At 50.7% G+C, this 25,320-nt stretch overlaps 1 protein-coding gene across 2 annotated transcripts in view; it reads right to left on the bottom strand.

The window, feature by feature from the left end:
• Positions 1 to 2,435: 2,435 nt before the first annotated feature.
• Positions 2,436 to 25,320, bottom strand: part of DCX (doublecortin) — a 41,207-nt gene continuing 18,322 nt past the window's right edge. Inside the window, exons 3-6 of one of the 2 annotated variants that reach the window (XM_051968430.1) lie at positions 13,180 to 13,282; positions 11,681 to 11,818; positions 5,545 to 5,639; positions 2,436 to 2,857 (exon numbers count right to left, since the gene is read on the bottom strand). In XM_051968430.1, the coding sequence (XP_051824390.1) occupies positions 2,801 to 2,857; positions 5,545 to 5,639; positions 11,681 to 11,818; positions 13,180 to 13,282 (393 nt within the window). In that variant the 3' untranslated portion in view covers positions 2,436 to 2,800. The remainder of the gene's footprint in view (positions 2,858 to 5,544; positions 5,640 to 11,680; positions 11,819 to 13,179; positions 13,283 to 25,320) is intronic. The other variant, XM_051968432.1, reaches the window with a different exon arrangement.

Below are 25,320 nucleotides of genomic sequence, written 5' to 3'. Positions count from 1 at the left end.
CCGAGTCTAGGGGCACGAGCGGGCCCCGGAAAAGCAGAGGGGACTGGGAATTCCTTAATTAGACCCATTAGGGGACTGATAATATTGGTTAATGAATAAGCTGGGAAAAGGCCCATGAGTAGGTCTTTTTTGGGCCTACACTGGGTAAATATGCGGGGAACTCAGCTGGGGATGCAGGGAGGGCTCCGAAATGCCATTCCCTTCTTTTACTGCATGAATCGAGGGGCTGGCCTGCCCCTGAAACGTAAGAGAGTGGGCATCCCAAGGAATGTGAGCCTGCTCTGCCCTGCAGAGGGTCCAAGGAGGCCTGTTCTTTCCTAATGGTGACGGCAGAGAAGTGTCCCACAAGCAAAGTTTGTCTGCCTGGATGTCATATCACGGGCTCCGTGGAGCTAGTTAGGGAGAGGTGCTCCTTCTGAAGCTAAAGAATCACAGGAGATGAGCCAGCGCCCATGGCTTGGGCTTTAATCCGGTCAAAAGAGATAGCAGGACTCTGGTGGGAGCCCACCAGAGCTGAGAAGGAGATGACTAATGGTAAATGGCTTACTATGCTCAAGCAAAAGCAAGGATTGAGGCCGTGAGGGACTGGGGCTGAGGCTTTAGGCCTTTGAGGGGTGAGCAGTAGAGCCCTCCTTCCTCTGTTCCCCACCAAATGGATTACATGGGTACTCGAGTCCAGCCCGCTTCTTCTCCCAATGAATTGACAATGAGCTCCCGGGAAGAAGGGAAGGGATGTGGCCAGGGTATCCTTTCAACTTCCCAGGAGTAAAAAGAGAAGAGGAGGAGGAAGGGAAGAGACCCTTGGCCTTCATCCTGCCCTTAAGGATCAAAAGAATGAGTGGAAGGTCTATTCATCATGCATTGCCTTGGCTCCAGTGGCCAGTCTTGAGCTTAACTTGGGTAATCTGGGGTTCGAGTCTTGACTTTGCCGCCTACCGCCTGTGTGATATCGGACGAATGTTTTCCTCCCTCAGTTTCCTCCTCTGCAAATGAGAAGGTTGGACTAAAAGAATCTAAGGTCCCTTTTGGCTCTGCTGTTCCATGATCCCAAGAATGGAGCCACACTTCTGCCCCAATGTCCCCTATTGCCAGCATCGTGTGCCCACATCAGTGGGCAGTGGTTCAGGCTGAGGTAGCCTGCAGAGGACACTTGATGTTGACACAGTTACACACACACACACACACACACACACACACACACACACACACGGCTCGCTCCGGGTAGGGTGGCGAAATGACCCCCAATCATTCAGTAGCCAAGCCAAGCCAAGGCAAGCCATCCTAGCCTGTCCCATCCCAGCCTTCCCTGGCCTTTGTAACACACAGGGAAATGGTGGCGGCATCAGGAACTTTTCCCATCTGTTGCCATCACCACTGGCTGGTATGACTCCCGATGTCAGGTGAGGTCTCAGGACTTCGTGGAGGAGCTCCTGCCTCAAAGGCCACGGCCATGCCAAATCGGGCACCCAAGGAACAACAGCTTCTCCAAGCTGGTGGTGACAGGAAGGGCTGAGGATGTGGAGGGAACGATCGAGGATGTGGAGGGAATGGCGGGACCTGCTGGCGCGTAGCCGTTACAAAGCTCATCCGAAGGCTGGTCCCACCATGTGGGCCATGGCTGTTCTCGGCATCCCCAGAAGGCAGTTTGGCAGCGATGGCATTGTCGCCTAACTCGGTCATCCTTTGATGGTCCGGAAGGTCGTCGTCGGTGGTGTCGGAAGGTTTCGTTCTCTGCACGTGGTTTTTCAACAAAAAGACAAAGCCCCGGCTTTGACAAAAAGGAGCGGGGAGAGTTTACTCCTGGAGCACAGACATGAGGTTTTTGTTTTTGCTTTTTTATAAAAAGGAGATTGAGTTCTTGCTATAAAACGCGACTAAAAGATGGCGGCCCTGAAAACAATTTCTCACAGTGTTTTCAGTGTGGATGGTTCACAAGGCATTCGACAGAAGACGGAGAGCTAGGCCGTTACCACCGCTGCCAAGAGCGTGAGCGTGGCCTTCGGGAGTGGCTGCTTCGAGTCCTTCGGGCCCAGCTGAGCGGGCTGGCTCATGGGCTCCCGCTTGGCTTGTGGAGGAGGTGAAAGAGTTGGCTGTGCTCTCCGAGGCCTACTGGACACGCGGGCCAGCCTCGGAACCCCTCTGGCGTGGCCACCTTCACTCAGGACAGTGCAGTCACCCTACCGTCACCAGTGCTGGCTTCCCTGCTCGCCCCGCCCTCTTGGCATCCCAAAGCGGTGTCAGCTGTCAGGCTGGCGCTTTGTCAGGGGTGCAAGCCGAGAGATGACCAGCATCAGCTCCCACCCCCTGGCAGCCTTCTTCGGACAAGGAGATTGGGGGCACTTTTTGCCCAGTTGAGGATTCACCGAGGATTTTTTGCTCCAGATTCCCTTTCCCCCCACCCCTTCCCCCCCAGCCATATTCTCGGTATGATTTGAATGAGCTACCCTCCAAGGAAGGCAACCTATAGAATGAGACTAGAATCAGCCCTGTCGGGGCTCAGAAATTTCCCAGTAGGTCCGTGGAACGGCACATATCATATCCCCATCAAATGACTCAAAAGAATGGTATCAATCTAACCTGATTTGATAACTGTGGATTTGTGGCCCAGAGGAGGAATCACAGAAAAAAAAACCCCATGTTAACTCTGCGTCCTTTTTCTTTTCTCTCTCTCTCTCTCTCTCTCTCTCTTTTTTTGAAATTGAAAGCAATAATCGCCCTATTGGACACTCTAGCAGAAGTACCATACTGTACAGGAGGAAAGTGGAAAGTTGGCCTCTGGACGCTGGACACGGTCTTCTCTTCACATCGAATCTCCCAGAGAGTCGGAGTCATCCAAAGACAGAGGCAGGTACAGGTCCTGGAAGAAGAAAAGGAGCCAGTGTTAACTTGCCTTCACACCAAGCGTAGGAACCTAGGAGACTCCTAGATCCCAGTGCTGGCTCAGCCATGGAACTCACCAGGGGCCCTTGGAGCCCATTCCCTTCTCTTGACCTCAGCTCTCTCCGCTGTAAAATGGGAAAGTGGATTAGATGATGGCTAAGGCTTCTTCTAGTTCTGACACTGTGGGATCCTATGGCCCTCCCTAGCCATCCTTGAGTCTTCAGATTTCCTTTCTGTAAAGTAAGGGGGCACTCCAGTTCCTCCCAGCACTAACACTCTATGATCACATTATACCAGAATCATAGAATCTCAGAGCTGCAGGAGACCTCAGAGGCACACCTAGGGTAAACTGTGCACGAGCGAGCAGGAAGACGATGAGCCGCGTCCAGCCTCCGCACGAAGACTTCCCTGGCGGGGGGGAGGAGAAAGAGAGGGAGCCTGTTGCCGCCCTTGGCTTTCCACTTTGGGCCGGCTTTCTCCCACGGTTAGAAAGCGTGTCCCAACGTCAATGTTCCGTGTGACCGTTCTCCGCTGGGAAATAAATTTGCTCTTCTGGAGCCAAGCAGAGTGAGCGGGAGTTGTCTTCCGCACGTCAACCTTTACATACTGCAAGAAAGCTATTATGTACAACCCCAAACTTCAATTCCCCAAAGCAAACCATCTCCGCTTCCTCAATCAGCCACATCTTCATGTCCTTTGTCACTCACTTGCCCTTCTCTGAAAGCGAGAGGGGGGCCTCAAATCATCCCAGACAAATAGAATATGTCTGGGGAGGGGGAAGCCCTTCCCATCACTGGCAGTACTACTGTTCATTTTGCTAGCTTTCTCTCCTTCTCCATGCTATGATTTCTTCACCCGTGAGATAAAGACCCTCCTTACTGACTTTTTTCCTAGATTGGGGAGGACCAGGATGAAAATAGGGTCTTTTGGGGTTTTGATGAAGCAAAATGGGTCGGGGCACTTTGGGATGGTGGAAAGAGATCTAAGGTCCCGTGCCCTTCCTGGGCCTCAGTTTCCTCCCCTGTGAAATAAGGGGATTGAATGAGAGGGTTACTAAGGGCCCTTCTCATTCTAGTAATATATGGAAAATTCATGAATAAATCCTTGTTGACTGATAAGTGACCATTTCCCTATCTTGGTTGAATTGGTTGAAAGAAGGGGTTGTGGTGGTGGTAATTCTGTGAGATTCCTGGAGGGAATGTTTGATGCTTTCAAAAGAGCTTTCTTATAAAGGCGGGGGGGGGTGGCTAGTAAATCACCTGCATTCTGTACCCCTGGGTCTTGGGATCCCTTAGCTGAGTGTAGAACTACCCCTCCAACCTGTGGCTCATATTCTGGGGGAAATATAAGGACGAGGCTAGAAATCACCTTCCTTTTTAGTTTCTGTAGATGGCTCGTTTCTTCTGAAATACATTGTTTTAGGCTCTATTGACTCCCAGAGTAAGCTTGTGCAGCAATCGAAGCCCGTTGCTAAAGCCCATTCATCACTACTATGGGGATGGCTCGATAGAGCTGTAACGCCCATCATTGCCAGCTCGAGCAGCTTCCGAGCCAAGCTGGCCATCGAGCACAAACAGATACTCCAATCCACTCTCAAGTTCTGGAATATCTTGAAGATGAGTGGACCTGGGGCTTGAGAGTGGCTGTTTGGGGGCATAAAGAAGGCCTCATGATATGGCAGCCTGCTTTCTGGCAGTGGTGTCTACCTAACTGGAAGCAAATTACCTGGAGGCCCCTGAACATCAGCTTTCTGCACGAGGCATTTCTGCTTACGCTGCAGAGTGGCGCCATATTTCTAGCCGTGCGCTTTGAGGGATCCTTTGTAGACATCTTGTGGAATTCCCTTTTAGGGGGAACTCACACGGAACCCCTCTCTTGAGGAACCCCTCTCCACTCCGTCCCGGGCTTCTCCTATTTCTCTGAATCCTTCATATGCACGATTCCTTACGGTAGTGCAAGACGCCATTCCATTTATCTGCCACAATTTGTTAAAAGCCATTAGCAAACTATGGTGGGCACACATCTGCTCCCAGCTTTCTCTTACCACACACTGTGCTGCTAGAAATCTCTTTGTACATAGGGGTCTTTCAATACCCTCTTTGGGATATAGTCCCAGGAGGGGGATCTCTAGGTCAGAGTTACAAAGATTAACTTGTCCTTACGAGATAATTCCCGATCGTTTTCCAGAAAGGTTGGGCTGATTCAACCCCTGCGACGATGAGTTTTCCTATTCTTTTCTTTGCGACTCTGAAGGCCACGCGGTGATACCTCGAGAGGATTTCTGCTTGCCGTTCTCTGTCCATTCGTGCTTTTGAACACGGTTTTCCTGACGGTCGTTGACAATTCATTTCTTCACCTTCGTTTTCTACTTGCCTGAGACCACCCACCCCCGGCCAGAGCAGGTCTCTGGGCCAGGGGCCAACAGCTCCCTTCCTTTGGCTCATAATTGGAAAGCAACTGGTGGCCAGAGGCCCAAAGAACCAATCAGAGCAAGTGGGTGGCTGTGGTACCTGCTGGAGTTCCTGGGCCCGGCCCAAAAGCTGTTGAGACAGATGAGGAGGTCGTGTGGTATTGGAGTCGTTGAGATGGAATGGGAACGACGTTCCCACCTGGCCGGGTAAATAAAGCAGAAGGGGGTTTAGTAAGGTATAAGAGACATAATACCTTGTGCTTCCGGAGGCTCCCGGGGCTGGTGGGGGTCGAGATTGGCGACTGCTTTGACTTGGGGGTGGACAGCTGGCTGCTAGATGTCCCGTTGGCTGGCCCGAGAGAACAGAAAAGGCAGGCCCAGGTCAGTAGCGTTTCAAGTACCGGGGATTCTCCGTGCTTGCCCCCCACCCCCACCCCTCTCCCAGGGACTTCAAGTCCCATAGCAGGTCCCAAAAGTCAATCACACGCAAATCCCTCCCTTCCCCACCAGGCAGGACTGGGGCGCTGCTTCACTGGGAGCTCAAGACATTGACTGTGGAGTGACCAGGCAGGATCCCCCGAGGGGGTCAGGCAGGATCTATGGTAATCAGAGCTCCAGGCCCCCACTCCCTCCCCCTTTCCCATTATAAATGCAGGTTTGGATCAATTGATTAAGCTCTACTTCTCCCCCATCAAAGCCACGGAAAGCAGATGGATGATGCTGGGAGACAACAGTCCCGTGCTCGTGAAAAGGGGAGAACGGGAAGGAACCTCTTGGTCTTCCTTTCTTTCTCTTTTTGCTGAGGCAGTTGGGGTTAAGTGATTTGCCCAGGGTCACACAACTAGGCAGTGTGAAGTGTCTGAGGTCGCATTTGAACTCAGGTCCTCCTGACTTCAGGGCTGGTGCTCTAGCCACTGCACCCCCTAGCTGCCCCATCCTTTCTTTCTCAGAAGAACAGGGCTGTTAGGGGGAGGGAGAGTTCCCACTGGGGGAACCCCAGAGAGGTAGCTCATTGGCTGGGGCCTGGAACACTGGGGGTTCTCAGTTGGAGAAATGCCAGCCACGAGTTCCAGGACTGAGGGAAGGGGATCTAAGGGAAAGCATCCCCGGTGTGGCAGTTCGGAGGCCTTCCTTCCGGTCTCAGCTTACCCGCCGCCTCTCTGTGTGGCCGGAGACCGGACACTGACCCTCTCTAAGCCTCCCTTCCTCCCTTGCTGCCCTGCCCTGACCCATCGCTTGTGGTTGGCAGTAGAAACTGGGATAATGAATGAACAGGACCTTGTGACCGCGAGGGATTTTGCAAGTAAATGTAAGAGACCATTAATAACAACACGGAGCGAACAGCCGAGGAAATTCTCAAATTACGAAAGGATCAACTTGGGAAAGAGAGGCGCTGGCAGGGGAGGGAGGAGCAGATCGAGATGAGGGAGGAGCAGGCCGCAGGCCACCACCGCCCCCCTCCTATTTGTGCCTGATGCTTGCCTCTCCCTTCTCCATGTCCCTCTTCCTATCAAAGGGACCACCATCCTTCCGGGCTCCCGGGTTCCCAACTGGGCCACAGGCTCGGACTCTTCCCCCTCCCATTCCTCCACATTGAGAGTCCTTCAATGCCTCTCAGCACAGTCACTGAAACAGTCTCCCGGTTGGTCTTCCACCCTCGCCTCTCCCTACTCTGGTCCATCCTATACCCGGCTGCTGCCAGAGTGATGTTCCTGAAGAGCTGTGCTGACCGTGTGACACTCTCCCTCAGTTGCCTCCCGGGGCTCCCGCTGCCTCTGGGATGACAAAAACCCTGCACAACCTGGCCCCAAACTCTCCTTCCGGCCTCCTTGGCAAGTACTTCCTCGCCCTCCTGCGCTCTGAGAGCCAGCCAAGCTGGCCTTCTCTGTCCCTCACACGCGGCCCCGCATCTCCCATCTCCGTGCCTTTACCCTGGCCGTCCCGTGCTCAGAATGCACTCCCTCCTTCCCTCCACCTCCCAGGGCCGCTCTCTCCCCTTGAGATGCAGCTCAAGCAGAAGCTGCTACAGGAATGTTACAAGGGAGGATAACCCCCCCCCACCAGATCAGTAAGTGATCTGGACCCCCCCATTCCCAGCGGGCTGCTTTAGGTTCCTCGCAAATCCTCGCCTGCTACACCCACTCGCCAGCTACTCTGGAGCAACCTTGGCTCCTTTTGGCTCCTCAGCTTACTTTCTAAGCCAGCCTGGTGCTCTCCTGGGGTCCACAGAGTTAGAGCCGGAAAAGAACCTAGAGGCCAGCCGGTTCAATTGGCTCATTTTACAGATGAGGAAATTGAGGCCCAGAAAAGGGAAAGGACTTGCCCTTGTGGCACAGCTAGTAATCAGCAAAGCCAGGATTCGAATTCTGGAGTGTACATTCAGTTCTTTTCCATTGTCCACCACCACGGGCGTTGTAGGGTGCCACAGAGGATCTGAGTTTGAAGAACAAGCCACTTAAGCTCTCTGGACTCTCTAAGCTTCGGTCCGCTCCTCTAAAGAAGGAAGGTCTTGGACTTGATGGGTCAGAGCTTCCTTCTGGCGCTCAGCCTATGACCCTATGAGCTTGAAGCAAACAAAAAGAGACCCCCAAAAAGCAGGAAAGAAAGTAGGGGAGGAAAGGGAAGAAAGGAGAGGAGAGGAGAGAAGAAGTGGGAAAAGGAAAGGAACGAAGAAGAGAGAAAAGGAGAGAAGAGAGAGAAGAGGAGAGAGGAGAAGAGGAGAGAGGAGAAGAGAAGAGGAGAGGAGAAGAAAAGAGAAAGGAAGGGAGAAGAGGGGAGAAGAAAATAGAAAAGAGAAGAAGAGAAGAGCAGAATATAGAGGAGAAGAGAAGAAGAGAAGAGGAGAGGAGAAGAAAAGAGAAAGGAAGGAAGAGAGAAGAGGGGAGAAGAAAATAGAAAAGAGAAGAAGAGAAGAGTAGAATATAGAGGAGAAGAGAAGAAGAGAAATGAGAAGAAGAAAAAAGAAATGAAGAGAAGAGAGAAAAGGGAAGCAGAAGTAAGAAGGGGAGAGGAGAGAAGAGATGCTAGAGGGAAAGAAAAGATGAGTGAGAAGAGGGGAAGAAGAAAGATGTGAAGAGAAGAGAAAAGAAGAAAAGGAGAAGAAAAGAAAAGTGAAGGAAGAGAGAAGAAGGGAAAAGAGAAAAGAAGAGGGAAAGGGAGAGGAAAGGAGAGGAGAGGAGAAAAGAGGAGAGAAGGGAGGAGAGGAGAAAAGAAGTGAGAAAAGGAAGGAAAGAAGAGGAGAGAAGGAGAAAAGAGAGATAAGAAGATAATAATAGAGAAGTGAAGAAAAGAGGAGAAGAGAAGAGGAAAGAAGAAGAGGAGAAGAAAAGAGAAGGGAAGGGAGAAAGAAGAGGGGGGAAGAGAAAAGAGAAGGGAAGAGGAGAGGAGAGGGGCCAAGAGGAGAAGCCCATTCTCTAGCCTGGCTGTTGGGACTGCTCCATCCCCTCTAGCGCCACTGTTGCCCGGCGGGCCCACTCTTCTCCTGTGGGGTCGGGCCAGATGATTTGTTTCAATCTCGCAGAATTCCTCTGCTTGACCTTCTTGGTGAGCATGGCAGAAAGGGGAAGGAGCTCAGCTTGGCAGGAACTACTCTTCCCAAAGCCAGGTGAGCTCTTGGGGCTCTCTGCTCCCTTTTCTGGGAGTCCACTGAGCATCCCTTTAGTGAGAGGGTATGGGACTTGACAGGGGTCTGAGCTTGCCGGCCTGGAGCGTATAGACTCAGCTCCCTTGCGTATTTGGAAAATCCAGCAATTTTGCTAGTTCCTGCCCTGGCTCTCCCCAGTATTCGAATACTTCAATTCAATTCACTTTGAGTCAATCCAGTAAATGCCTATCATGTGCCCGTGCCGTGCCAGGCACTCGGGACACAAAGACCAAAATTTGCCTTGCTTACTGGCAGCTTTTTGTTAGGACGCTGGGGCGGGATGTGGAACCGGGAACTCCTCAGAGGGATCCGGACGGGCCAGCATGGCCCGCTGGAGAGTGCCCTGGACCCAAGTCGGGAAGACCTGATTGTGCACCAGCTGCCCTGGATGTGTACTAGCTGTGGGACTCCAGGTGAACCCAGATGCCTTAGTTTCCTCCTTTATAAGATGAGGGGGCTGGATGGGAGAACCTCAAAGGTCTTTTCTAGCTCAAAATCTGTGATCCTAGGATTGCAGTGAGAAGTCAAGAGAAGAGGAAAGAAGAAGAGGAGAAGAAAGGAAAAGTGAAGGAAAAGAGAAAAGGGGAGGAGAGAAGGGGGGAGTCTGGAAAGAGAGAAACAAAAAGGGGGAAGCAGATACTACTACGCTTGGGCCACCCCAAGGTGAAGGTTGGATTGAGTTCAAGGGCTCGGCTATTCGCCGATTTTGTGCAGAACAGAGACGTCGTGAGGGAAAGTCAAACGGAGTAAGTCCGGAAAGGGAGGATTGTGGCTAGCTCAAATGGCCTGGTAAAGGAACTCAGGTTTTACCCACTAGACGGCAGGGAGCCACTGAAGGTTGTTTTTTAGTAATACTGATGTACTCAGAACTATACTTTAGGAAAGGGTATTCTGACAACCTTGTAAATGATAGATCGAAAAGGCAAGAGCCTAGAGGGTAGGACACAACTTGGGAGGCTGCTACAGTGGTTCAGGTGAGAGGGGATGGACAAAACTCTTCCCAGCTACTATCAAGTATAAGAGCGTCCACCATGGGAGTAGGAAACTGAGAAAAGGGAGTGGATACAAGAATCAATAAGATGGGGCAACTGATTGGCTATGTGTGGGGAGGTGGGCTAAGGGATGTGGAGGAAGAAAGAGGGATCTTTCCCACATCTCCTGGGAAGATCAGACTTTGTGGTGCTGGGAGCACAGCCCAGAGGGCTGGGAGTACCTCAGCAAGAAACTGAGGGAGGGGAGAATGGGAGAGGAAAAGACTGGAAAATGATTCTGGGAGAAAGGCCCCATTTAGTTCTTCCTCAGTCGGAAAGAGCCGCACAGATGTTGCTCTCCACGGCTCGGCCTTCACGAGCCCCTGGCTCGGCCGAGGGGCCGGGCTGTGGGAGGCGGCGGCGCTGGGGCGGCCATCGTGCGCCTTTCTGGGTCTGCTTGGCTGATTGCCCGCTGCCTGGAAAGGCTTTTGTCTCTTTCTCTCTCCAACCCTTCCATTAGGGGAGTGGGAGATGGCGGGCCGGAAGCAATCCCTTCCAGAACTGATCATAGGGTTCTGGGCCAGACTCCGCCATGGGTTGCCAGATGCTGCCATTGTTGAAGGTCTTCTTTTCATCAGAAATGGATTCTGTCGAATGGGCGGACGACGGTAAGTAGTTATTAATCCTTCGACTAAGGGAGGGAAGTGATGGATCTGTCACTGCCACATTTCCCTTTGGAGGAGGGTGAATTTCCTCAAGGAAATGGTGGCTCTCAGAGGCGGGGGACTGCTGAGATCTTGTGACTACTTGTCCTCTCCTGTGTGTGACTGGCATTCTGGAAGCACCCTTCCCCTCCTGCTGCTTTGGACCCGAAGTGAAACTCTCCTGGGAAGAGCTGCATGGGGGTGGGGCAAGAGATGCCCTACCCCCATGGTGGTACCAAAAAGCGGAGGTAGTGAATTCCCTTTTGCTCGAGGCCTTTGAGGCAAGGCTGCACGACCCCTTCTTGGGGTTATTGTAGATGGGCCAATCCTCATTCAGGTTTGGGTCAGGCCAGTGGCCACAATCAACCCTTCCGGTTTGGAGAATCAACGCCGCCTGTTAGAGCTTGAAAGTTGCTTAGGGAGCATCTTGAGATTTGTTTTTTCCAAATGAGGAAACTGAGACCCAGAGAAGTGGACTGGCTTGCACAAGGTCACGTAGCTGGTCTATTACACAACTGGACCCATTTTTTCACTGATTCTGTTGCTGGGCTTTATAAATCTTATCTAAGTGGCTCAGATCCAGCTGTGACGCACAAGACAGAGTTGAGAAGAACCCCGATACCCCAACCTTTTCATTGACCTGGATTAACTCATATATGAAACACTATTGACAGAATTTGCATGGGTTAGTCTATTGGTCTTCACAGTCGGGCAGAGTTAGTAAAGCACACCTACTCCTTCATTCGGCACTCACTGAATGCCTACTGAATACCCAGCCCTGTTCTCAGGAACTTCAGGTGCTTAATGGCTAGACCGTCACGTGGATGGCAATTCCGATGACCAGGAAAGGGCTGGCTTTCTGGAGGGGGCACATGAAAGCACCCACTCTAATGGTGTGGCTCGGGGCCACGTCCTCCCATCTTGGGAACAGTATATATCTTAATGCCTTCTGTCCCTATATCGGGCACCATGGAGATATATGTGGTGTCCGGTGGCAATGCACCCTTAGGCATGCAGAAGTTAGCCCCGTGTGGGCAGAGTCAGCATGCACAGCCAAGGAAAAGTCACTTACCATCTTGGTCGTTACCTGAGTCAGCCGGAGACTTGCTTCTACGCACGGGGCCGGGACTCTTTGCTGAGTTCTTTTGAGTCTTGGGAGATGACTTGGTGCCAGTGGTGGCAGCTGGGGCGCCTTTCATGACTCGGCACTCTGGGGAGAAGGCAACCAAATCAGCGGGATGCAACGTGGAAGAGGTCACGGTTGGGACCCCCAATACTCACACCCTTGCGAGCTCCTCGTCCAAACCTACACGTGATAAGGGACTTCCCCACCACTACGACTGGAAAGTGGCGGTACTGGGTCGGGAACCCATGTTCTCTGACCCCAAATCCAGCATTCTTTCCGCTGTCCCACAAGGCACGGCTAAGGGCAGCCTTAGAAATTCAAGAGCTCAAAAAAGGCAATATAGGAAAGTTGCTCTGCAGACCTTAAAGAGTTTCCAAAACACCTGTATTTTTATCGGGTATTGTTGAGTATGATTACGATGACTTCTAACTCTGCAGATGGGACAGAGACCCCAGGAGAGGGGCTTGATAGGGACCGAGCATTTCATTCATGGTATTCCAGAAATGGTTTGTTATCACAGAATAAACCAGAAGATCTGGAATCGGAAAGGACGATAGAGAACCTGAAGTCTAGCCCCCTCATTGAATGGCTTTTGAACCCAAAATTGAGAAGAGGGACATTAAAGGCATACAGCTGGGAAGGACCTTGGTAAGGTCTGGGCTTGGTGGAGAGGGATGACCACAAGCAAGGGAGACTCCAAGGCCAGCGCTTGCTCCAGTCTCTGAGAAGCCGGGGCTACAGATGAGGAAAGCCAAGTGGAGCCAGTTGGTGGGCTTGCCAGTTGGGGATGAGGCAGGGAGCGGGAAGGGGAGCTGGGCCTGAGAGCAGTGCCAACCCAGCTTTCCTGTTATTATACTGGCTCAAGCTTTCTGTCTTCCCTGCACTTCCCAAAAGTGCTTATTTGGAATCCAAAGGCTTAATTTTGAGTCTCTGCTCTGCCACTTCCTAACTGGGTGAAGTTGGCCAAGTCATTTCTCTCTGGGCCTGAGGATCTCCTCTGTAAAATGAGGGCATTGGACCAGATAGCCTTTGAGATCTATTCCAGTTCTACATTTGTGTTCTACTGCTCCCTTTTAGGGTTTCCTTCCTTCCAGCTCCCTAGGAAGCCCCAAGCCCCTTTTCTTGGTTGAAGTTAGAAAAGAGGACACTGGTCCATAAGCATCCTGGGAGAACTGGGCATGGACTAGTCCTGTGGTTAGGTATAAAGTGAGGGGAATGGCTCACATGTCTGGACACCTCAGGTTTGCACTGCTTATAGGAGTAAGTGGGAGCAGCGGGGAGAAGAATACCAGTCCCAAGGATAGTAAGATGCTTCTTGCCACAGCTTCACACCCCTTCTCTCCCCCACCCAGCACCTTTCCAAAGCCACCCGAGTGAGCTCACGGAAATCTCAAGTGGTAAAATCACTACAAGGACTACAAGCCATAGGGGCCATCCACGCTCACCATTCTCATCCAGGGAAAAGTCATCCTGGGCATAGCGGAATTTTTCAGGACCACAGGCAATAAACACATCATCGTCACCGAAGAAATCATGGAGACAGGTGACCTGTGGAGAAAACACACATTTGTGGGTGATTCTGCTGGTCTGGCACTGCGCTAGTGCTGGAGAAACGAAGGCAAAGAAGAAAACAGTCCCTGCTCCCAAGGAGCTACTTTCTGTTGGCAGAAGCATAGAACGAAATACAAGGAAATGTGAGTGACATTTCTAAGATGTCAGACCCCTTCTGAGCCTCAGTTTCCTTACCTCCATCTAATGGAACTAATGGTTCTCATACATCCCAGGGGGCTACAAGATCATTGAGTATACTTCCCTTCATTTACTGAGGTGCAGAAAGAATGAGTAATTTGGGTGTAAATCCCTGCTCCGCCACCTATTACAGTTCTGCTGACTCCATAGCCAGAAGGCTTTCCATTGTATCAGGCTGCCTCTACCCTGGTTTTGGAGATTTCATACAGACCACACAGGTGGCTTTGGGTGCAGGAGGATGGGGGGAGAAGATCACGCTAATACTATAGGCTTAAAGCCAACGGCATGTCCCCCCGGTTCCCAGCATTCCCAAACTGATGTCTAGTCAAGTTGTCCAGTTGATCTTCCTCCTACCACCCCTCATCCTCAAGAGTCTCCCTCTTCCCAGGAACCCTTGACCTTTGCATAGATAATACTTGATAATTTAAAAACATTTCATAGTCTCTGGAGCATATTCACATCCATTCCCTTCTTTTCCTTTTCCAAATAGAGCCAAATTGAGAGAGGCAGGGGCGGACTAGCTTATATTACTAAAGAAGAAGCTGAACCCAAGAGAGGGGAAGAAATGGGTCTAAATAAGCAAAGGAACCAAAACTCAAAGGGTCACAACTCACTGTTCAATGTCTTTTGCTCTGTATTTCAACATCAAGAACAGCATACACCACAGCCACATGTTTGTTCAATCTAATGTGGGGCCTGCTGTGCTCCCTGGCACTAGATCAAAATGAGTCAACAAACGATGCAATATGGCAGTCAGAAAAAGAGCCAATCGAGTCTTTGGTTGCATTAAGAAATTGTGTTGCTGCCAGCTGCCCTAATCGGCATATATCTGGACGGTGTTGTAATTAGTTCTGGGGGCCAATTCTGAAGGACAGCGAGCAGCACCCAGAGGAAAGTCATTAAGATGATGGCCAACAATTCCATTGAAGGACTGTTGCGGGATTTGGGAATGGAGATGTCAGAGTAGGGAAAATTTGAGGAGTTGGCTGTAGGTCACTCATTGAAAGGCTAGCATATGCAAGAAGGAATAAGCTTATTGTGCTTGGGTCCCAAGGCATTGTTTGCAGCAGCAATAGGTGTGTGTGTGTGTGTGTGTGTGTGTGTGTGTGTGTGTATGTGTGTGTACACCACTGTTCTCTAATACATGAAGGATAGTCACAGGGGAGAGGGGCTAGACCGGTTTTGCTTGCTTCCTTCCCCTTCTCGCTCAGGCCCAAGGGCCTACTTCAGAAGTAGATCTGAGTTCCAGATGGGAACTTCTCAACAATCAGAGCCATGCTAAATAGAACCGGCTGCCTCAGGAGAGAGTGAATTCTCATCTCCGGCTGTCCTTGAGGAGGTTGGACACGTCCCACCCCTGTCCAGGATGTTAAAGAGGGGATCCCTGTTGGGGTCCACATTGACCTACCTGTGATTTAGCTTGGGCCACAGGGGTTTATTTTCTGCTCTCACATCTGCTACCATAAGACTCTGGCACAAATGGGACATTATATTTCTTTGACCACAAGTCAACTGAATTTCCAAAGGGACCTTCCTCTAGCCCTCCGGCTTAGCTGTTTCTCACAAGCAAAGCCCTTATTTTAGATGAAAAAACAGCCATTCTACCTTCTTGCCGACTAATTAGTGGTACTGCCATGGGCACTGGATTGGGCCATTTCTAAATGACTGACTCCTTAGTCCTTTGGATGATTAATCCCTAGGATTTGAGGATTTAGTGGTGGAAGGGACCCTGGAGGAATCTAGTCTAGTCTCTTAATTTTACAGAAGGGGAAAAGGAGAGCCAGGGAGAGGAAGGTCCCACAGCTAATGCATGCCAAAGCCTAGGCATTAGAACTCGTGGCCTTGCCTCCAATCCAGCAGCTTCTTCTCCCTGAGTCTTCTCTTCTCCAGGCTATGGAGTCATCATTCCTTCAATTGATTCTCATGTGTCCTGGGCTCAAGGCCCTTTACCATCCTGGCTGTGCTCTCTAACCATTCTTCAGTTTTTCAATAGCCTTCTAAAAACATGGCCCCCAGATCCAAGCCTACTACTCCAGATGGGGGCTCAATGGGGCGAAGGACAGGGAGATTGTCACCTCCCTAACCCTGGAAGCTTAGCCCCTTACTTTGGCCTGGTATTTAGGATCCTCTGTGTCTAAATCCAAGCAGTTTTTTCAGTCTTATCTTTCACTATTTCCCTTTCCCAGAATCTGTGCTTCAACCAAAGGGAATGATGGGCACAACCAGCTGTTATTGCCTGTTGGCTGCCCTTTCAATCATCTAAACCATAGATACCCCAGCCTCTGTCCTGCCTGCCTAGTTGCAGACCCCTGCTCTGCATGGACTTGTGGGTAATCCCCTTTCTAACCCTTAACCCAACTGGTTCCAACACCAAGGCCCTCTTGCTTCTCAGTTCCAGGCATTGCCTGGCCAGTCCCACTCAGCGGGTCCTAGCATGCTCGAGTCACTGTCTGCCAGGCTCCCGATCCTGCTTCCAGTGGGCTCCCTAGTCAGTTGGACAAGTTCGCCCAACAACATCCTCAGAGAGTGCCCTTACGGGGATCAGTGGCAGCCAGAAAAGTAGGAAAGGCATTAGATCGCTGCATTTGAAGGCAGAGCACCAGTAGCCGATTCCCAACTTTTCTACTCCCTACCTGCAGGACCTTGGACAGATCGTTTTCCCTCTCTGTACCTCAGTTTTCTTCCCTATAAAATGAGGGGGCTTGACCAATCAATTATTAAGTGTCTACCATGTGCCAGGCACAGGGCTGAGGGTTGGAGATACAAAGAAAGCCGCATCTTCCTTCCCCCTTCCACCGGTCCATATCGAGCCCGGCCTAGCACCAGGCCATTTATACAGGGGTGTATGGGGAGCGTTGTGGAATTCACCCGAGCAATACTCTTTTGATGGGATGCAAGATGCCCAAAGCCGTCCGCCCACTCACCTCCTCCCCTCCCCCCACCGCTGCCTTCTGCAGTCCCTGCCACTGCACTCCTATTGTCCTTGGCCAGAATTTGGGAGGCCAGGGGGACCAATCATTTCCCTCCTTCTTTATCCTCCCAGGAAAGACTGGCCAATCCCGGCCCACACTTGCCATGGTGATGTTCCCCTCCACACAGGCAGCATCCTGCATCAGCCAGGCCCAGCCCCTCCCTCCTCCCCGCTCTGCGGCTGAACCACTGCAGTCTCTCAGACAAAGGCTCCGATGGCAACTATCTCAGTGACCTCATCGGCGGGCGGCGGGAGTGCTTGAGGTGGCAATAGCAGCACCCACACGGAGCAGCCTGATTAGCATCTCAACAGAGCTCCAGTCCTGTTCAGGGCCTGGGCCTCTAACTCCATTCAGTCTCCCTCCTCCTTAGCCACAGCCCCATTGAAAGAGGTCAATCTGCCCCTCCCAGCATGCTGAGCCCCTGGGAGCCTTTGGGTCATTGTTAGGCCTTCCCAGGGCAGGCCAGGATAAACCTGCCTTACTTGGGTTGGGCTTGGGTGGGCAGGGGCCTGACAGCCAGCTGGCCTTTCCCACACTGGGTTGTGGTGCCAGCCGGCCAGAGGAGAAGAGCTGCCCTCAGCGGGGCAGCAGGCTGGCCCTGCACGGGCCAGTCCCCCATCAGATGGAGCAGTTGTTGTTCAGTCATTTCAGTCACATCTGACTCTTTGTGACCCTCTTTGGGCTTTTCCTTGGCAAAGATACTGGACTGGTCTGCCGTCTCCTTCTCCAGCTCATTTTAGAGATGAGGAAACTGAGGCAACTGGGGTTAAGTGACAGGTAGGAAGTGTTAAGTATGTGAGGCTAGATTTGGACTCAGGTCCTCTTGACTTCAGGGCCAGCACTCGATCCACTGTGCCAGGGGTCCTCAAACTTTTTAAATAGGGGGCCAGTTCCCTGTCCCTCAGACTGTTGGAGGGTCGGACTATAGTAAAAACAAAAACTTTGTTTGTGGGCCTTTAAATAAAGAAACTTAATAGCCCTGGGTGAGGGGGATAATCGTCCTCAGCTGCCACATCTGGCCCACTGGCCGTAGTTTGAGGACCCCTGCGACTGTGCCATCTAGCTGTTTGAAATCAGGTCCTTCTGACTCGGGGGATGGCACTCTGTCCATTGCAGGTCTATGTGGTTGTCCCAGAGGGAATAAAACCCCACAGAACAGCTTGGCCATGGTCATTGTGTGAAGGGCCTCTTAAATGCTGGAAGAGCTACTTCCAAGCCAAGATACTGTGCCCTGAAGAGCTTGGCAAACGTAGTCAGGTCAGGGGGACCTGTGCACCCCTGCTTCAGCCTCCTCCTTGGGGATCTTGGGCCCAGGAAAGGCTACCAGGGCCCCTTACACTTCCATGAGGAAATAGCTGGCAACTTATCTCAGGGGGCACCTGTGCTGATGAGATCTGTGTCCCGCTGGCCACCAGGCCAGGGATTCCTGTCCTTGGCTGCCCCGGTCTACTGTTTTGGACCCACACTATTGAGTGCTGACCTTAAGGTGCGTACAGTGCAGTGTGCTCTGGGTTGAATTTCCATTCACCCCCAAAGAACTGGTGAATGGGTAATCCCTGCATGGTCCCACAGAAAATAGTTGGCCATGTTCTCTCATCTTACAAATAGGGAAACTGAGCCTCAAAGGCATTTAAGACCATAGATTCCTCAAACTGCTCATCTATAAAATGAGGGCATTGCACTCAAGGGTCTCTAGGGCCTTTGAGTGCAATGCTCTCATTTTATAGATGAGCATGCTGAGTCCCAGAAAGGAGATGTGATGAGTTCAGAATGATCAAGGTACTATGTCAAAGAGCGTGGATTTGAACCCAAGCCCCCGATTCCCAGACCAGTATCTTGTCCTCTCCTTCTTGTCTATTGGGCACAGCCTCTCAAGAAGCCCCCAGGTAGGCTTCACACTCCATAGGACAGATTTGCTCTTTTATTGTGTCCCTCTCTACACTCAGGGCCATTGATAACTGCCATGTGTACCTTGTGCTCCCATTGCCCCATTCAACCAATAGCCCCCATCTTCATTCGAGACCACTAGCATATCAAACATCAAACCAATGTGACCTGAGCCTGGGCTAATATTGCCTTGTGCTTGGGTGGGCTCTGACTCCCCGGGGCTGATTCATATCACTTTCTAACTCGTGGTAATGTTTGATCTGTCCCTGGGGGGGCATTTGGTGGAGGATAGAAGTATCAGAAAGCAACTGGGAGGGTAGCTCAAGGCTAGATAGAAGCAGTCCCAGCAGTTAGACTTCCTGGATGCTAGAAGACCAAACCCAAAAGAAAACAAATGCTTCAGTTTCAGAAATCCTCTCCTAACTCCCCCCCTCCCAATCATGTTCTCCTCTGAACTCGGAACCAGTCGTAGCCTCCTAGGCTCCCGGAGCCTGTCCTGCAGACAGCTGCATGGGGGACCTAGACCCATGGCATTGACACCCCCAGGATTACAGAGCAGAACCTAGGACTCATCTCATATTTCTGGTTAGCTAAAATGTAAGGCTTGGACTTGGTGGATCAACTCCAGTTTCCTCCCCTTGCTGCTCCTTTCTGTCACACTCTTGCCTCTTCCCAGGTTTTCAGAGTCCCAGGTCAATGGTCTTTCCATACCAACCTAGCACTTCAACTTTAACCCCACCAAAAAAAGCTATCGGCTCAGAGCTGCACGAGGGCATCGGGTACAGAAGGATGTGGGCTCGCCTTCCCTTTCGGGGACATCGCACAGACTTGAACTCTTGTGAACCAGTGTGGACACCACAAACACTTGCTTGTCTTTTTTTCAGCTCAGAGTCCTATGATGTGAGCCTGAAAAATAACTCGGGAAGGCCCTGGGCCATAGTCAACCTCACTGCAACACCCATTTTGAATAATTCGATCATTTGGTCATCAGATTCATTCCTTCTTACCTGACTTTTCCCACCTCCTGTCCCCTCCCTAGCCAGCTCAACACCACAGAAGGTTTCTTGGCCACAGGACCTGAATTTCTGCATCCCCTCGCTTTCTGTGACACTACCTTGATAGGCTGGCCCTGTTCAGCACCATGGACAGTGCCTCTGGGCAGCAAACTAGTCTCTGGAACAGGCCGCCAGCCAGTGGAAGCTAAGGACCACTCCCTGTCCGGACAAAGCATCCACTGTTTCTAAAGTTCTGGCTGTAGGCAGACCCAGTAGGACTGGGGGTGGGGGGGGAGTTGGGGGGAATCCCCCACCTTTTGGAAACTACAGAAATTTCAGGGAGGGGGCAGACTTTTAATGAAGCCGTGAGAAGGTAGATGCTCCACTGGATGGGAGAGGCAGTCTGAAGCCCCAGATTTGAATCCCAGCTCTGTCTCTGCATGATCTGAAATGTCCCTTTCCTCTCTGGACCTCCTTTTTCTCCTTTATTAAACGAGGGGCTGAAATAGAGAGACTCTCTTGAAGCCCCTTCCAGCTTTAAATCCAATGACTCTGTGAGGGCCACACTCGGCCCCCTGGCCAGTGAAGGCCAGACTCTGTGGGAGGGCAACATGTAGTAGTGGGTATCCAGCAGCCTGGGCAACCAGGAAGGCCTCCACAAAATCCTCACCAGCGGGACCTTAAAGGCCTTCATTGGCTGCTGGCCATGGCTGCTAGAGCCAGGCCGAATGACTCAGTTTGGTTCGGCTTTGGCTTAGCTCAGCATTGGCGGAGGGGCTGCAAACCAGAATCTTCCTATACCCAGCAAGGAGAAGGGAATGGAGGGCCAGTGAAACCGGCACATAAAAGTCTGTCGAGAAGAGAAGGAAGATGCAAACCCAAACCGGCGAGTTCTTGGGCACGAGGTAGAAATGGTGAGCTCTTGGGGCCTTCCAAATGGCCAGCCAACCCCAAGTGCCACCATGCCATGACCAGAGTATTAAAGAGCTGACTCAGATGCTCCTCAGAGACCATCGGTCTCAATCCCCTCATTTGCCGGAGGAGGAAGGAAATAAGCTTAAGCTCTGTGTGTGTGTGTGTGTGTGTGTGTGTGTGTGTGTCACACAGATACTAGCAGTAAGGCTGTCCAAGCTCACACAGTAAGACAGGGACACTTAGGCTTAGAACTCCTGCTTCCTCACTTCACTGCTCCTTTCTGTCACACTCTTGCCTCTTCCCAGGTTTTCAGAGTCCCAGGTCAATGGTCTTTCCACACCAACCTACCACTTTAACTTTAACCCCCCCCAAAAAAGTTATCGTCTCAGAGCTGCACGAGGGCATTGGGCGTAGAAGGATGTGGGCTCGCCTTCCCTTTGGGGGACGTTGTACAGATTTGAACTTTTGTGAACCGGTGTGGACACCAGTGTGGATCTCACTAATTAGCAATTCTCTTCAGTGATGGAGATCCCGCCCCACCATCCCTGCCCCTTCCGTGGAACCTTTGGCCATGTCCTCTCACTACAGGAGATCTACCCGACGTGGTAGAGATTCTCCTCCTTGTTTTCCCACTCTCATGACAACACCACTGGCTCATTATGCTGATCCGTCCGCCCTGCTTTGTCCCTTGACGTGCCATTGACTGTTGTGTTTTCAGACCGCCATTTTCATGACTCACTATGCTACGCAACAATGGCAGGATCTCGATATTAAAAAGATGAGCCTTTGTTTCCATGGCAAGCTTGGGGACCATTGCAAGAACCCTGCAATTTCCTGAAGGCGATCTAGCCTGCCTTCGTCCTCTTTCTCAAGTGGGGGTCAGATTCATCATCCAACCTTACCGTCTCCCTCAGAGATAGAGTGATGGACAAGGTTTATGGATTGTCCATCCAAACATATGTCACGGTCTCAGCAATCTACCTTCTTTACGCTTCGCTACACTCACACCACTACGGTCTACACACGTTCCCACCTTCACTACATTCTCCACACTTCTTCCAGGATGCTCCACAATATTCCGAGGCTTAAAGGCAGCTAGATAGCAGAGTGGATAGAGCACGGGCCCTGAAATCAAGAGGATCTGAATTCAAATGTGGCCTCAGACATTTAACATTAGCTGGGCAAGTCACTCAAACCCAACTGCCTTGCCCCCTAAAATATTCTGGGGCTTGACCCAATCGGCACAATGTCATCCACAGACAGGAACATAAGGAGAACCCTACCATCCACAGAGAATCTCTCTCCAACTTGGACCCTGCCTTAGATCTCCTCCTTCACATTGGTGAATAGCTTTGAGGAGCATGTCTATTCTTAGATATCTCTCAATTTTATACCTTCTCTGATGATTTGATCAAAGAGTCATTTGTGGACCCCATCTGGGGCCCCTCCCCTAAGTGGAATTCGTACTCATGGTTGGAGTTCTAAAAGGGTACCTGCTATTTCTAACACTAAAGCTCCTAGGGATAACTCTGGGGGGCTGGGATTCTGACACTCCTCCTCCATTAGCATGCTTCCCATCAACAAATGGTCAACTTGCTAATTAGTTCTTAGAAAAAGCATTTACTAAGAAGGTAACAGTAAGAATGATTGCCTATCTTCCCCAACCCCCCAAAAGCCCTGGGAAGACTCTCCTTCAATATGGCTCCATGGGAAGAGGAGACTCAACCCCAGAGTACAGTAGCAATGAGTCACAGATGTGAGCTACACATGTGAGACAGAGCAGCATGCAACTCCCAGAAGTCCTTTCTTAAGTCTCCATTTGGTATTCTGTGGTATAAGGGCTCATTGTGCGCCCCGAAAGTGCCTGTGGTTCTGCGTATAATTGTCCACACTTGTATCACTCTGATCCTGGCTGGATGCACTGCCTCCTACTGGGCCAGTCTCTCTGATGACATTGTTAATGGGGAGGGAGCAGGTGAAGAGGGAGGAGAGAGAGAAAAACTCTCCTTCCCTTGAGGATGACTCCCTCTCAGGAGCCTGGATCCTCCTCTGCGGTCCTCAGCTCTTCCACCACTAGCCTGATTCACTGTGACTTGACAGACTAATGTCTTTATATCTAGGTCCAGAGGGGTGTGTGGTTCTGTCAATCAGGCGCAAAATGTTGCCTATGTGGTATCGTGTTTGCTTTTGTCTAAAGGCCCAGAAAACTCTCAAATCAAGGGCTTATTCACATATTTGTAGATTTCCTTCACTAATTGGTGCTCTGTTGGCTGATGAATTCAAGTGAACTTTTGTGATCGTAATAATTAGGATAAAAGAACCCCCTTTGGTCAGGGAACTCCATATATATATGTATATGTATGTATATATATGTATATGTATGTGTATATATATATATGTATATATATATGTATATGTATGTATGTGTATATATATATATATATATATATATATATATATATATATATATATATATATATATATATATATATAATTCAATGATATATACAGGAGACACCTCATGTCAAAGGGCTCTCGAGACTCAAAAGCTCTTCCATGATCTAGAAAGTGGCAGCTAGGCGGTGCAGTGGATAGAGCAGGAAGATAGGTTCAAATCCAGCCTCAGACACATACCAGCTACTGACCCCGGTTAAGTCACCTCATCCTGTTTGCCTCAGTTCCCTCACCTGTAAAATGAACCACAAAAGGAAATGGCAAACTATTCCAATATCTTTGCCAAGAAAACCCTAAAGGGGGCCACAAAGAGCTGGATACTACTCAAAAACAACCAACTGCCCTTTCGGGCAGTAAATTCAAGGAGATCACCCCGGGACCTTGTAAGTGGGAGCACCTTCAAAGACTGGGATGGGCGGCTCATTGTTTTCAATGCCCCACTCTAGAGGGGAAGCGCTCGAGAGAGGGCCGGCCCCCTGCCTCTGTCCACTCAGCCTCCTCCAAGTCTCGAACCCCATAATCTGGTCTCAGAATTACCCCAGATCGAAGTCAAGGTTTTGAAATTTCAGCTAGGCGGCGGTGGCTGGCCGTGATTGTTCCTCCCTGTAAGTCCCCTTTCTTAAAGAAGTTTGACTTGGATTTGGCGCCCTGTGATTACCTAAGACAAGAGCAAGACAAAGACAGCATCCGCCCAGCTGTTCTACACCGACAGGCCTGACCTTCCCAGCTGAGGGAGGTCCCTTTGTGCTAGGAAACTGGTTGCCTAGCAACCAGGCCCCACAGCTGCCAGCCTCTACATGCTGAAAGCATGACTTATGGAAAGAAACTGTGCCGGAGAGAAGGCTGGGGGTGGGGGCTTGGCCATTCAGCTTTCTCTTGGGACCAAAAGATCCCCCAGAATGCCCAGAGCTTAGCCCAATCCCTCTCCCTTCCCGCGGGGAGCCCGGTGCTACAACACATTGCGTGTCTGTACCATTCCCTTCACCCCCCACCCCTGCCATTCTCCAGAGTCTCATTAGAGCGGCTGTTCTACGATCAACCGGGGAGGTGGAAATTCGTTGAGTGGGTTAGGGGAAGGGGGCCTTGGACCCCGCCAAGGAACAGAACAGTGCGTGCATTCACTCACGGGAGCTCCTTAGGTTTCCAGAGGGGAAGGCTAGCTTTCTCCATTCTATAGCTAAGGAAACTGAGGTACAGAACCACTGAGTCTCAAAGTTGGCACCCGGACGAGAATCCCCACTCCAACACGTACGGCAATTGGCCTTTTGATTAGAGGTCCAGGGACCAGGAACCCAGAATGTCCTGTACAAGTCCGTCCCATGCTTGGAAAGCTCTGTCAGGAAGGTTTTCCTTCTATCAAGCTAAAATTGAGCTTTCTGCAACTTCAGTTCAAGGGCAACCAGGTAATATGGCGGACAGAGCATCAGGCCTGGAGTAAGAAAAACCCGAGTTCAAATCTAGCCACAGCCACTTATTAACTGTGTGACCCTGGGTGAGTCATTTCACTCAGTGTGCCTCAGTTTCCTCATCTGTAAAATGAGCTGAAGAAGGGAACGGCAAAACACTCCGACATTTTTGGACAAAACCCCCCCAAGAGAGTCCCAAAGAGTTGGACACAACTGAAAAAATGACAACAACAACTTTCATCGGGCAAATTGGTATCAGGCACCTTTCCTGCGCAAAGCCCTCCATTCTCATCCAAAATCCAAATCATTTTTGCCCTCAGGAAGCTAGCTCCCATTCCTCTAGCTTTGCCTTCCTGGGCCAGCTCTCTTTCCTCTGAGAGACCCCCTAAAGACCGATCACATCCCTCAGCCTTCCCAAGTTCCTCTTCAGGCTCTAGCCCTCTCTTCCCATCTAGCACAGCACTCACACCGGCAGAGATTCCAGAGTGGCGGCCGCCTCCATTCCTGCTTCAAAGAATCCCAGAGTGTCAAAGCTACAGGAAACTCCAAGAAGTCCCTTCCAAAGCCTTCCCCACAAGGGGCAGTCAGCACTCTGCCCTCCAAGGGGGAGGCACCTCCTACCTCCCAGGCTGCCATGGAATTGCTGCCTCTGAGTCTTAGGTTTTCCTGGCTGTACCAGTCTCCAAATTCCACCCATCACTTTCTCTTCTGCTTCCTCGGGGCATAAAGGACAACTGAAATCCCTCTCCCCCAGTGATTGTGGCGAACTTGATTCCAATTGTTTCTTTAATACTATGGGCATCGTTGCTGTTAGCACTCTCTAAATCTGGGAGCACAGAATCAAAGCCTGGTCCCCTTACCCTAGTTACAGCTCTAGGATCTGTGATTTAATTGGTACAGAGAGAACTCAAGCTACCAGTGCAGCTTGACACTCTTTCTTTCTTTCTTTCTTTCTTTCTTTCTTTCTTTCTTTCTTTCTTTCTTTCTTTCTTTCTTTCTTTCTTTCTTTCTTTCTTTCTTTCTTCCTTCCTTCTTCCTTCCTTCCTTCCTTCCTTCCTTCTTTCTTTTTCTTTCTTTCTTTCTTTCTTTCTTTCTTTTTTCTTTCCTTCCTTCCTTCCTTCCTTCCTTCCTTCCTTCCTTCCTTCCTTCTTTCTTTCTTTCTTTCTTTCTTTCTTTCTTTCTTTCTTTCTTTCTTTCTTTCTTTCTTT

This window comes from Antechinus flavipes, chromosome X (assembly GCF_016432865.1).
Source record: "Antechinus flavipes isolate AdamAnt ecotype Samford, QLD, Australia chromosome X, AdamAnt_v2, whole genome shotgun sequence".
NCBI lineage: Eukaryota > Metazoa > Chordata > Mammalia > Dasyuromorphia > Dasyuridae > Antechinus > Antechinus flavipes.
This window is presented reverse-complemented; position numbering and strand designations above follow the sequence as displayed.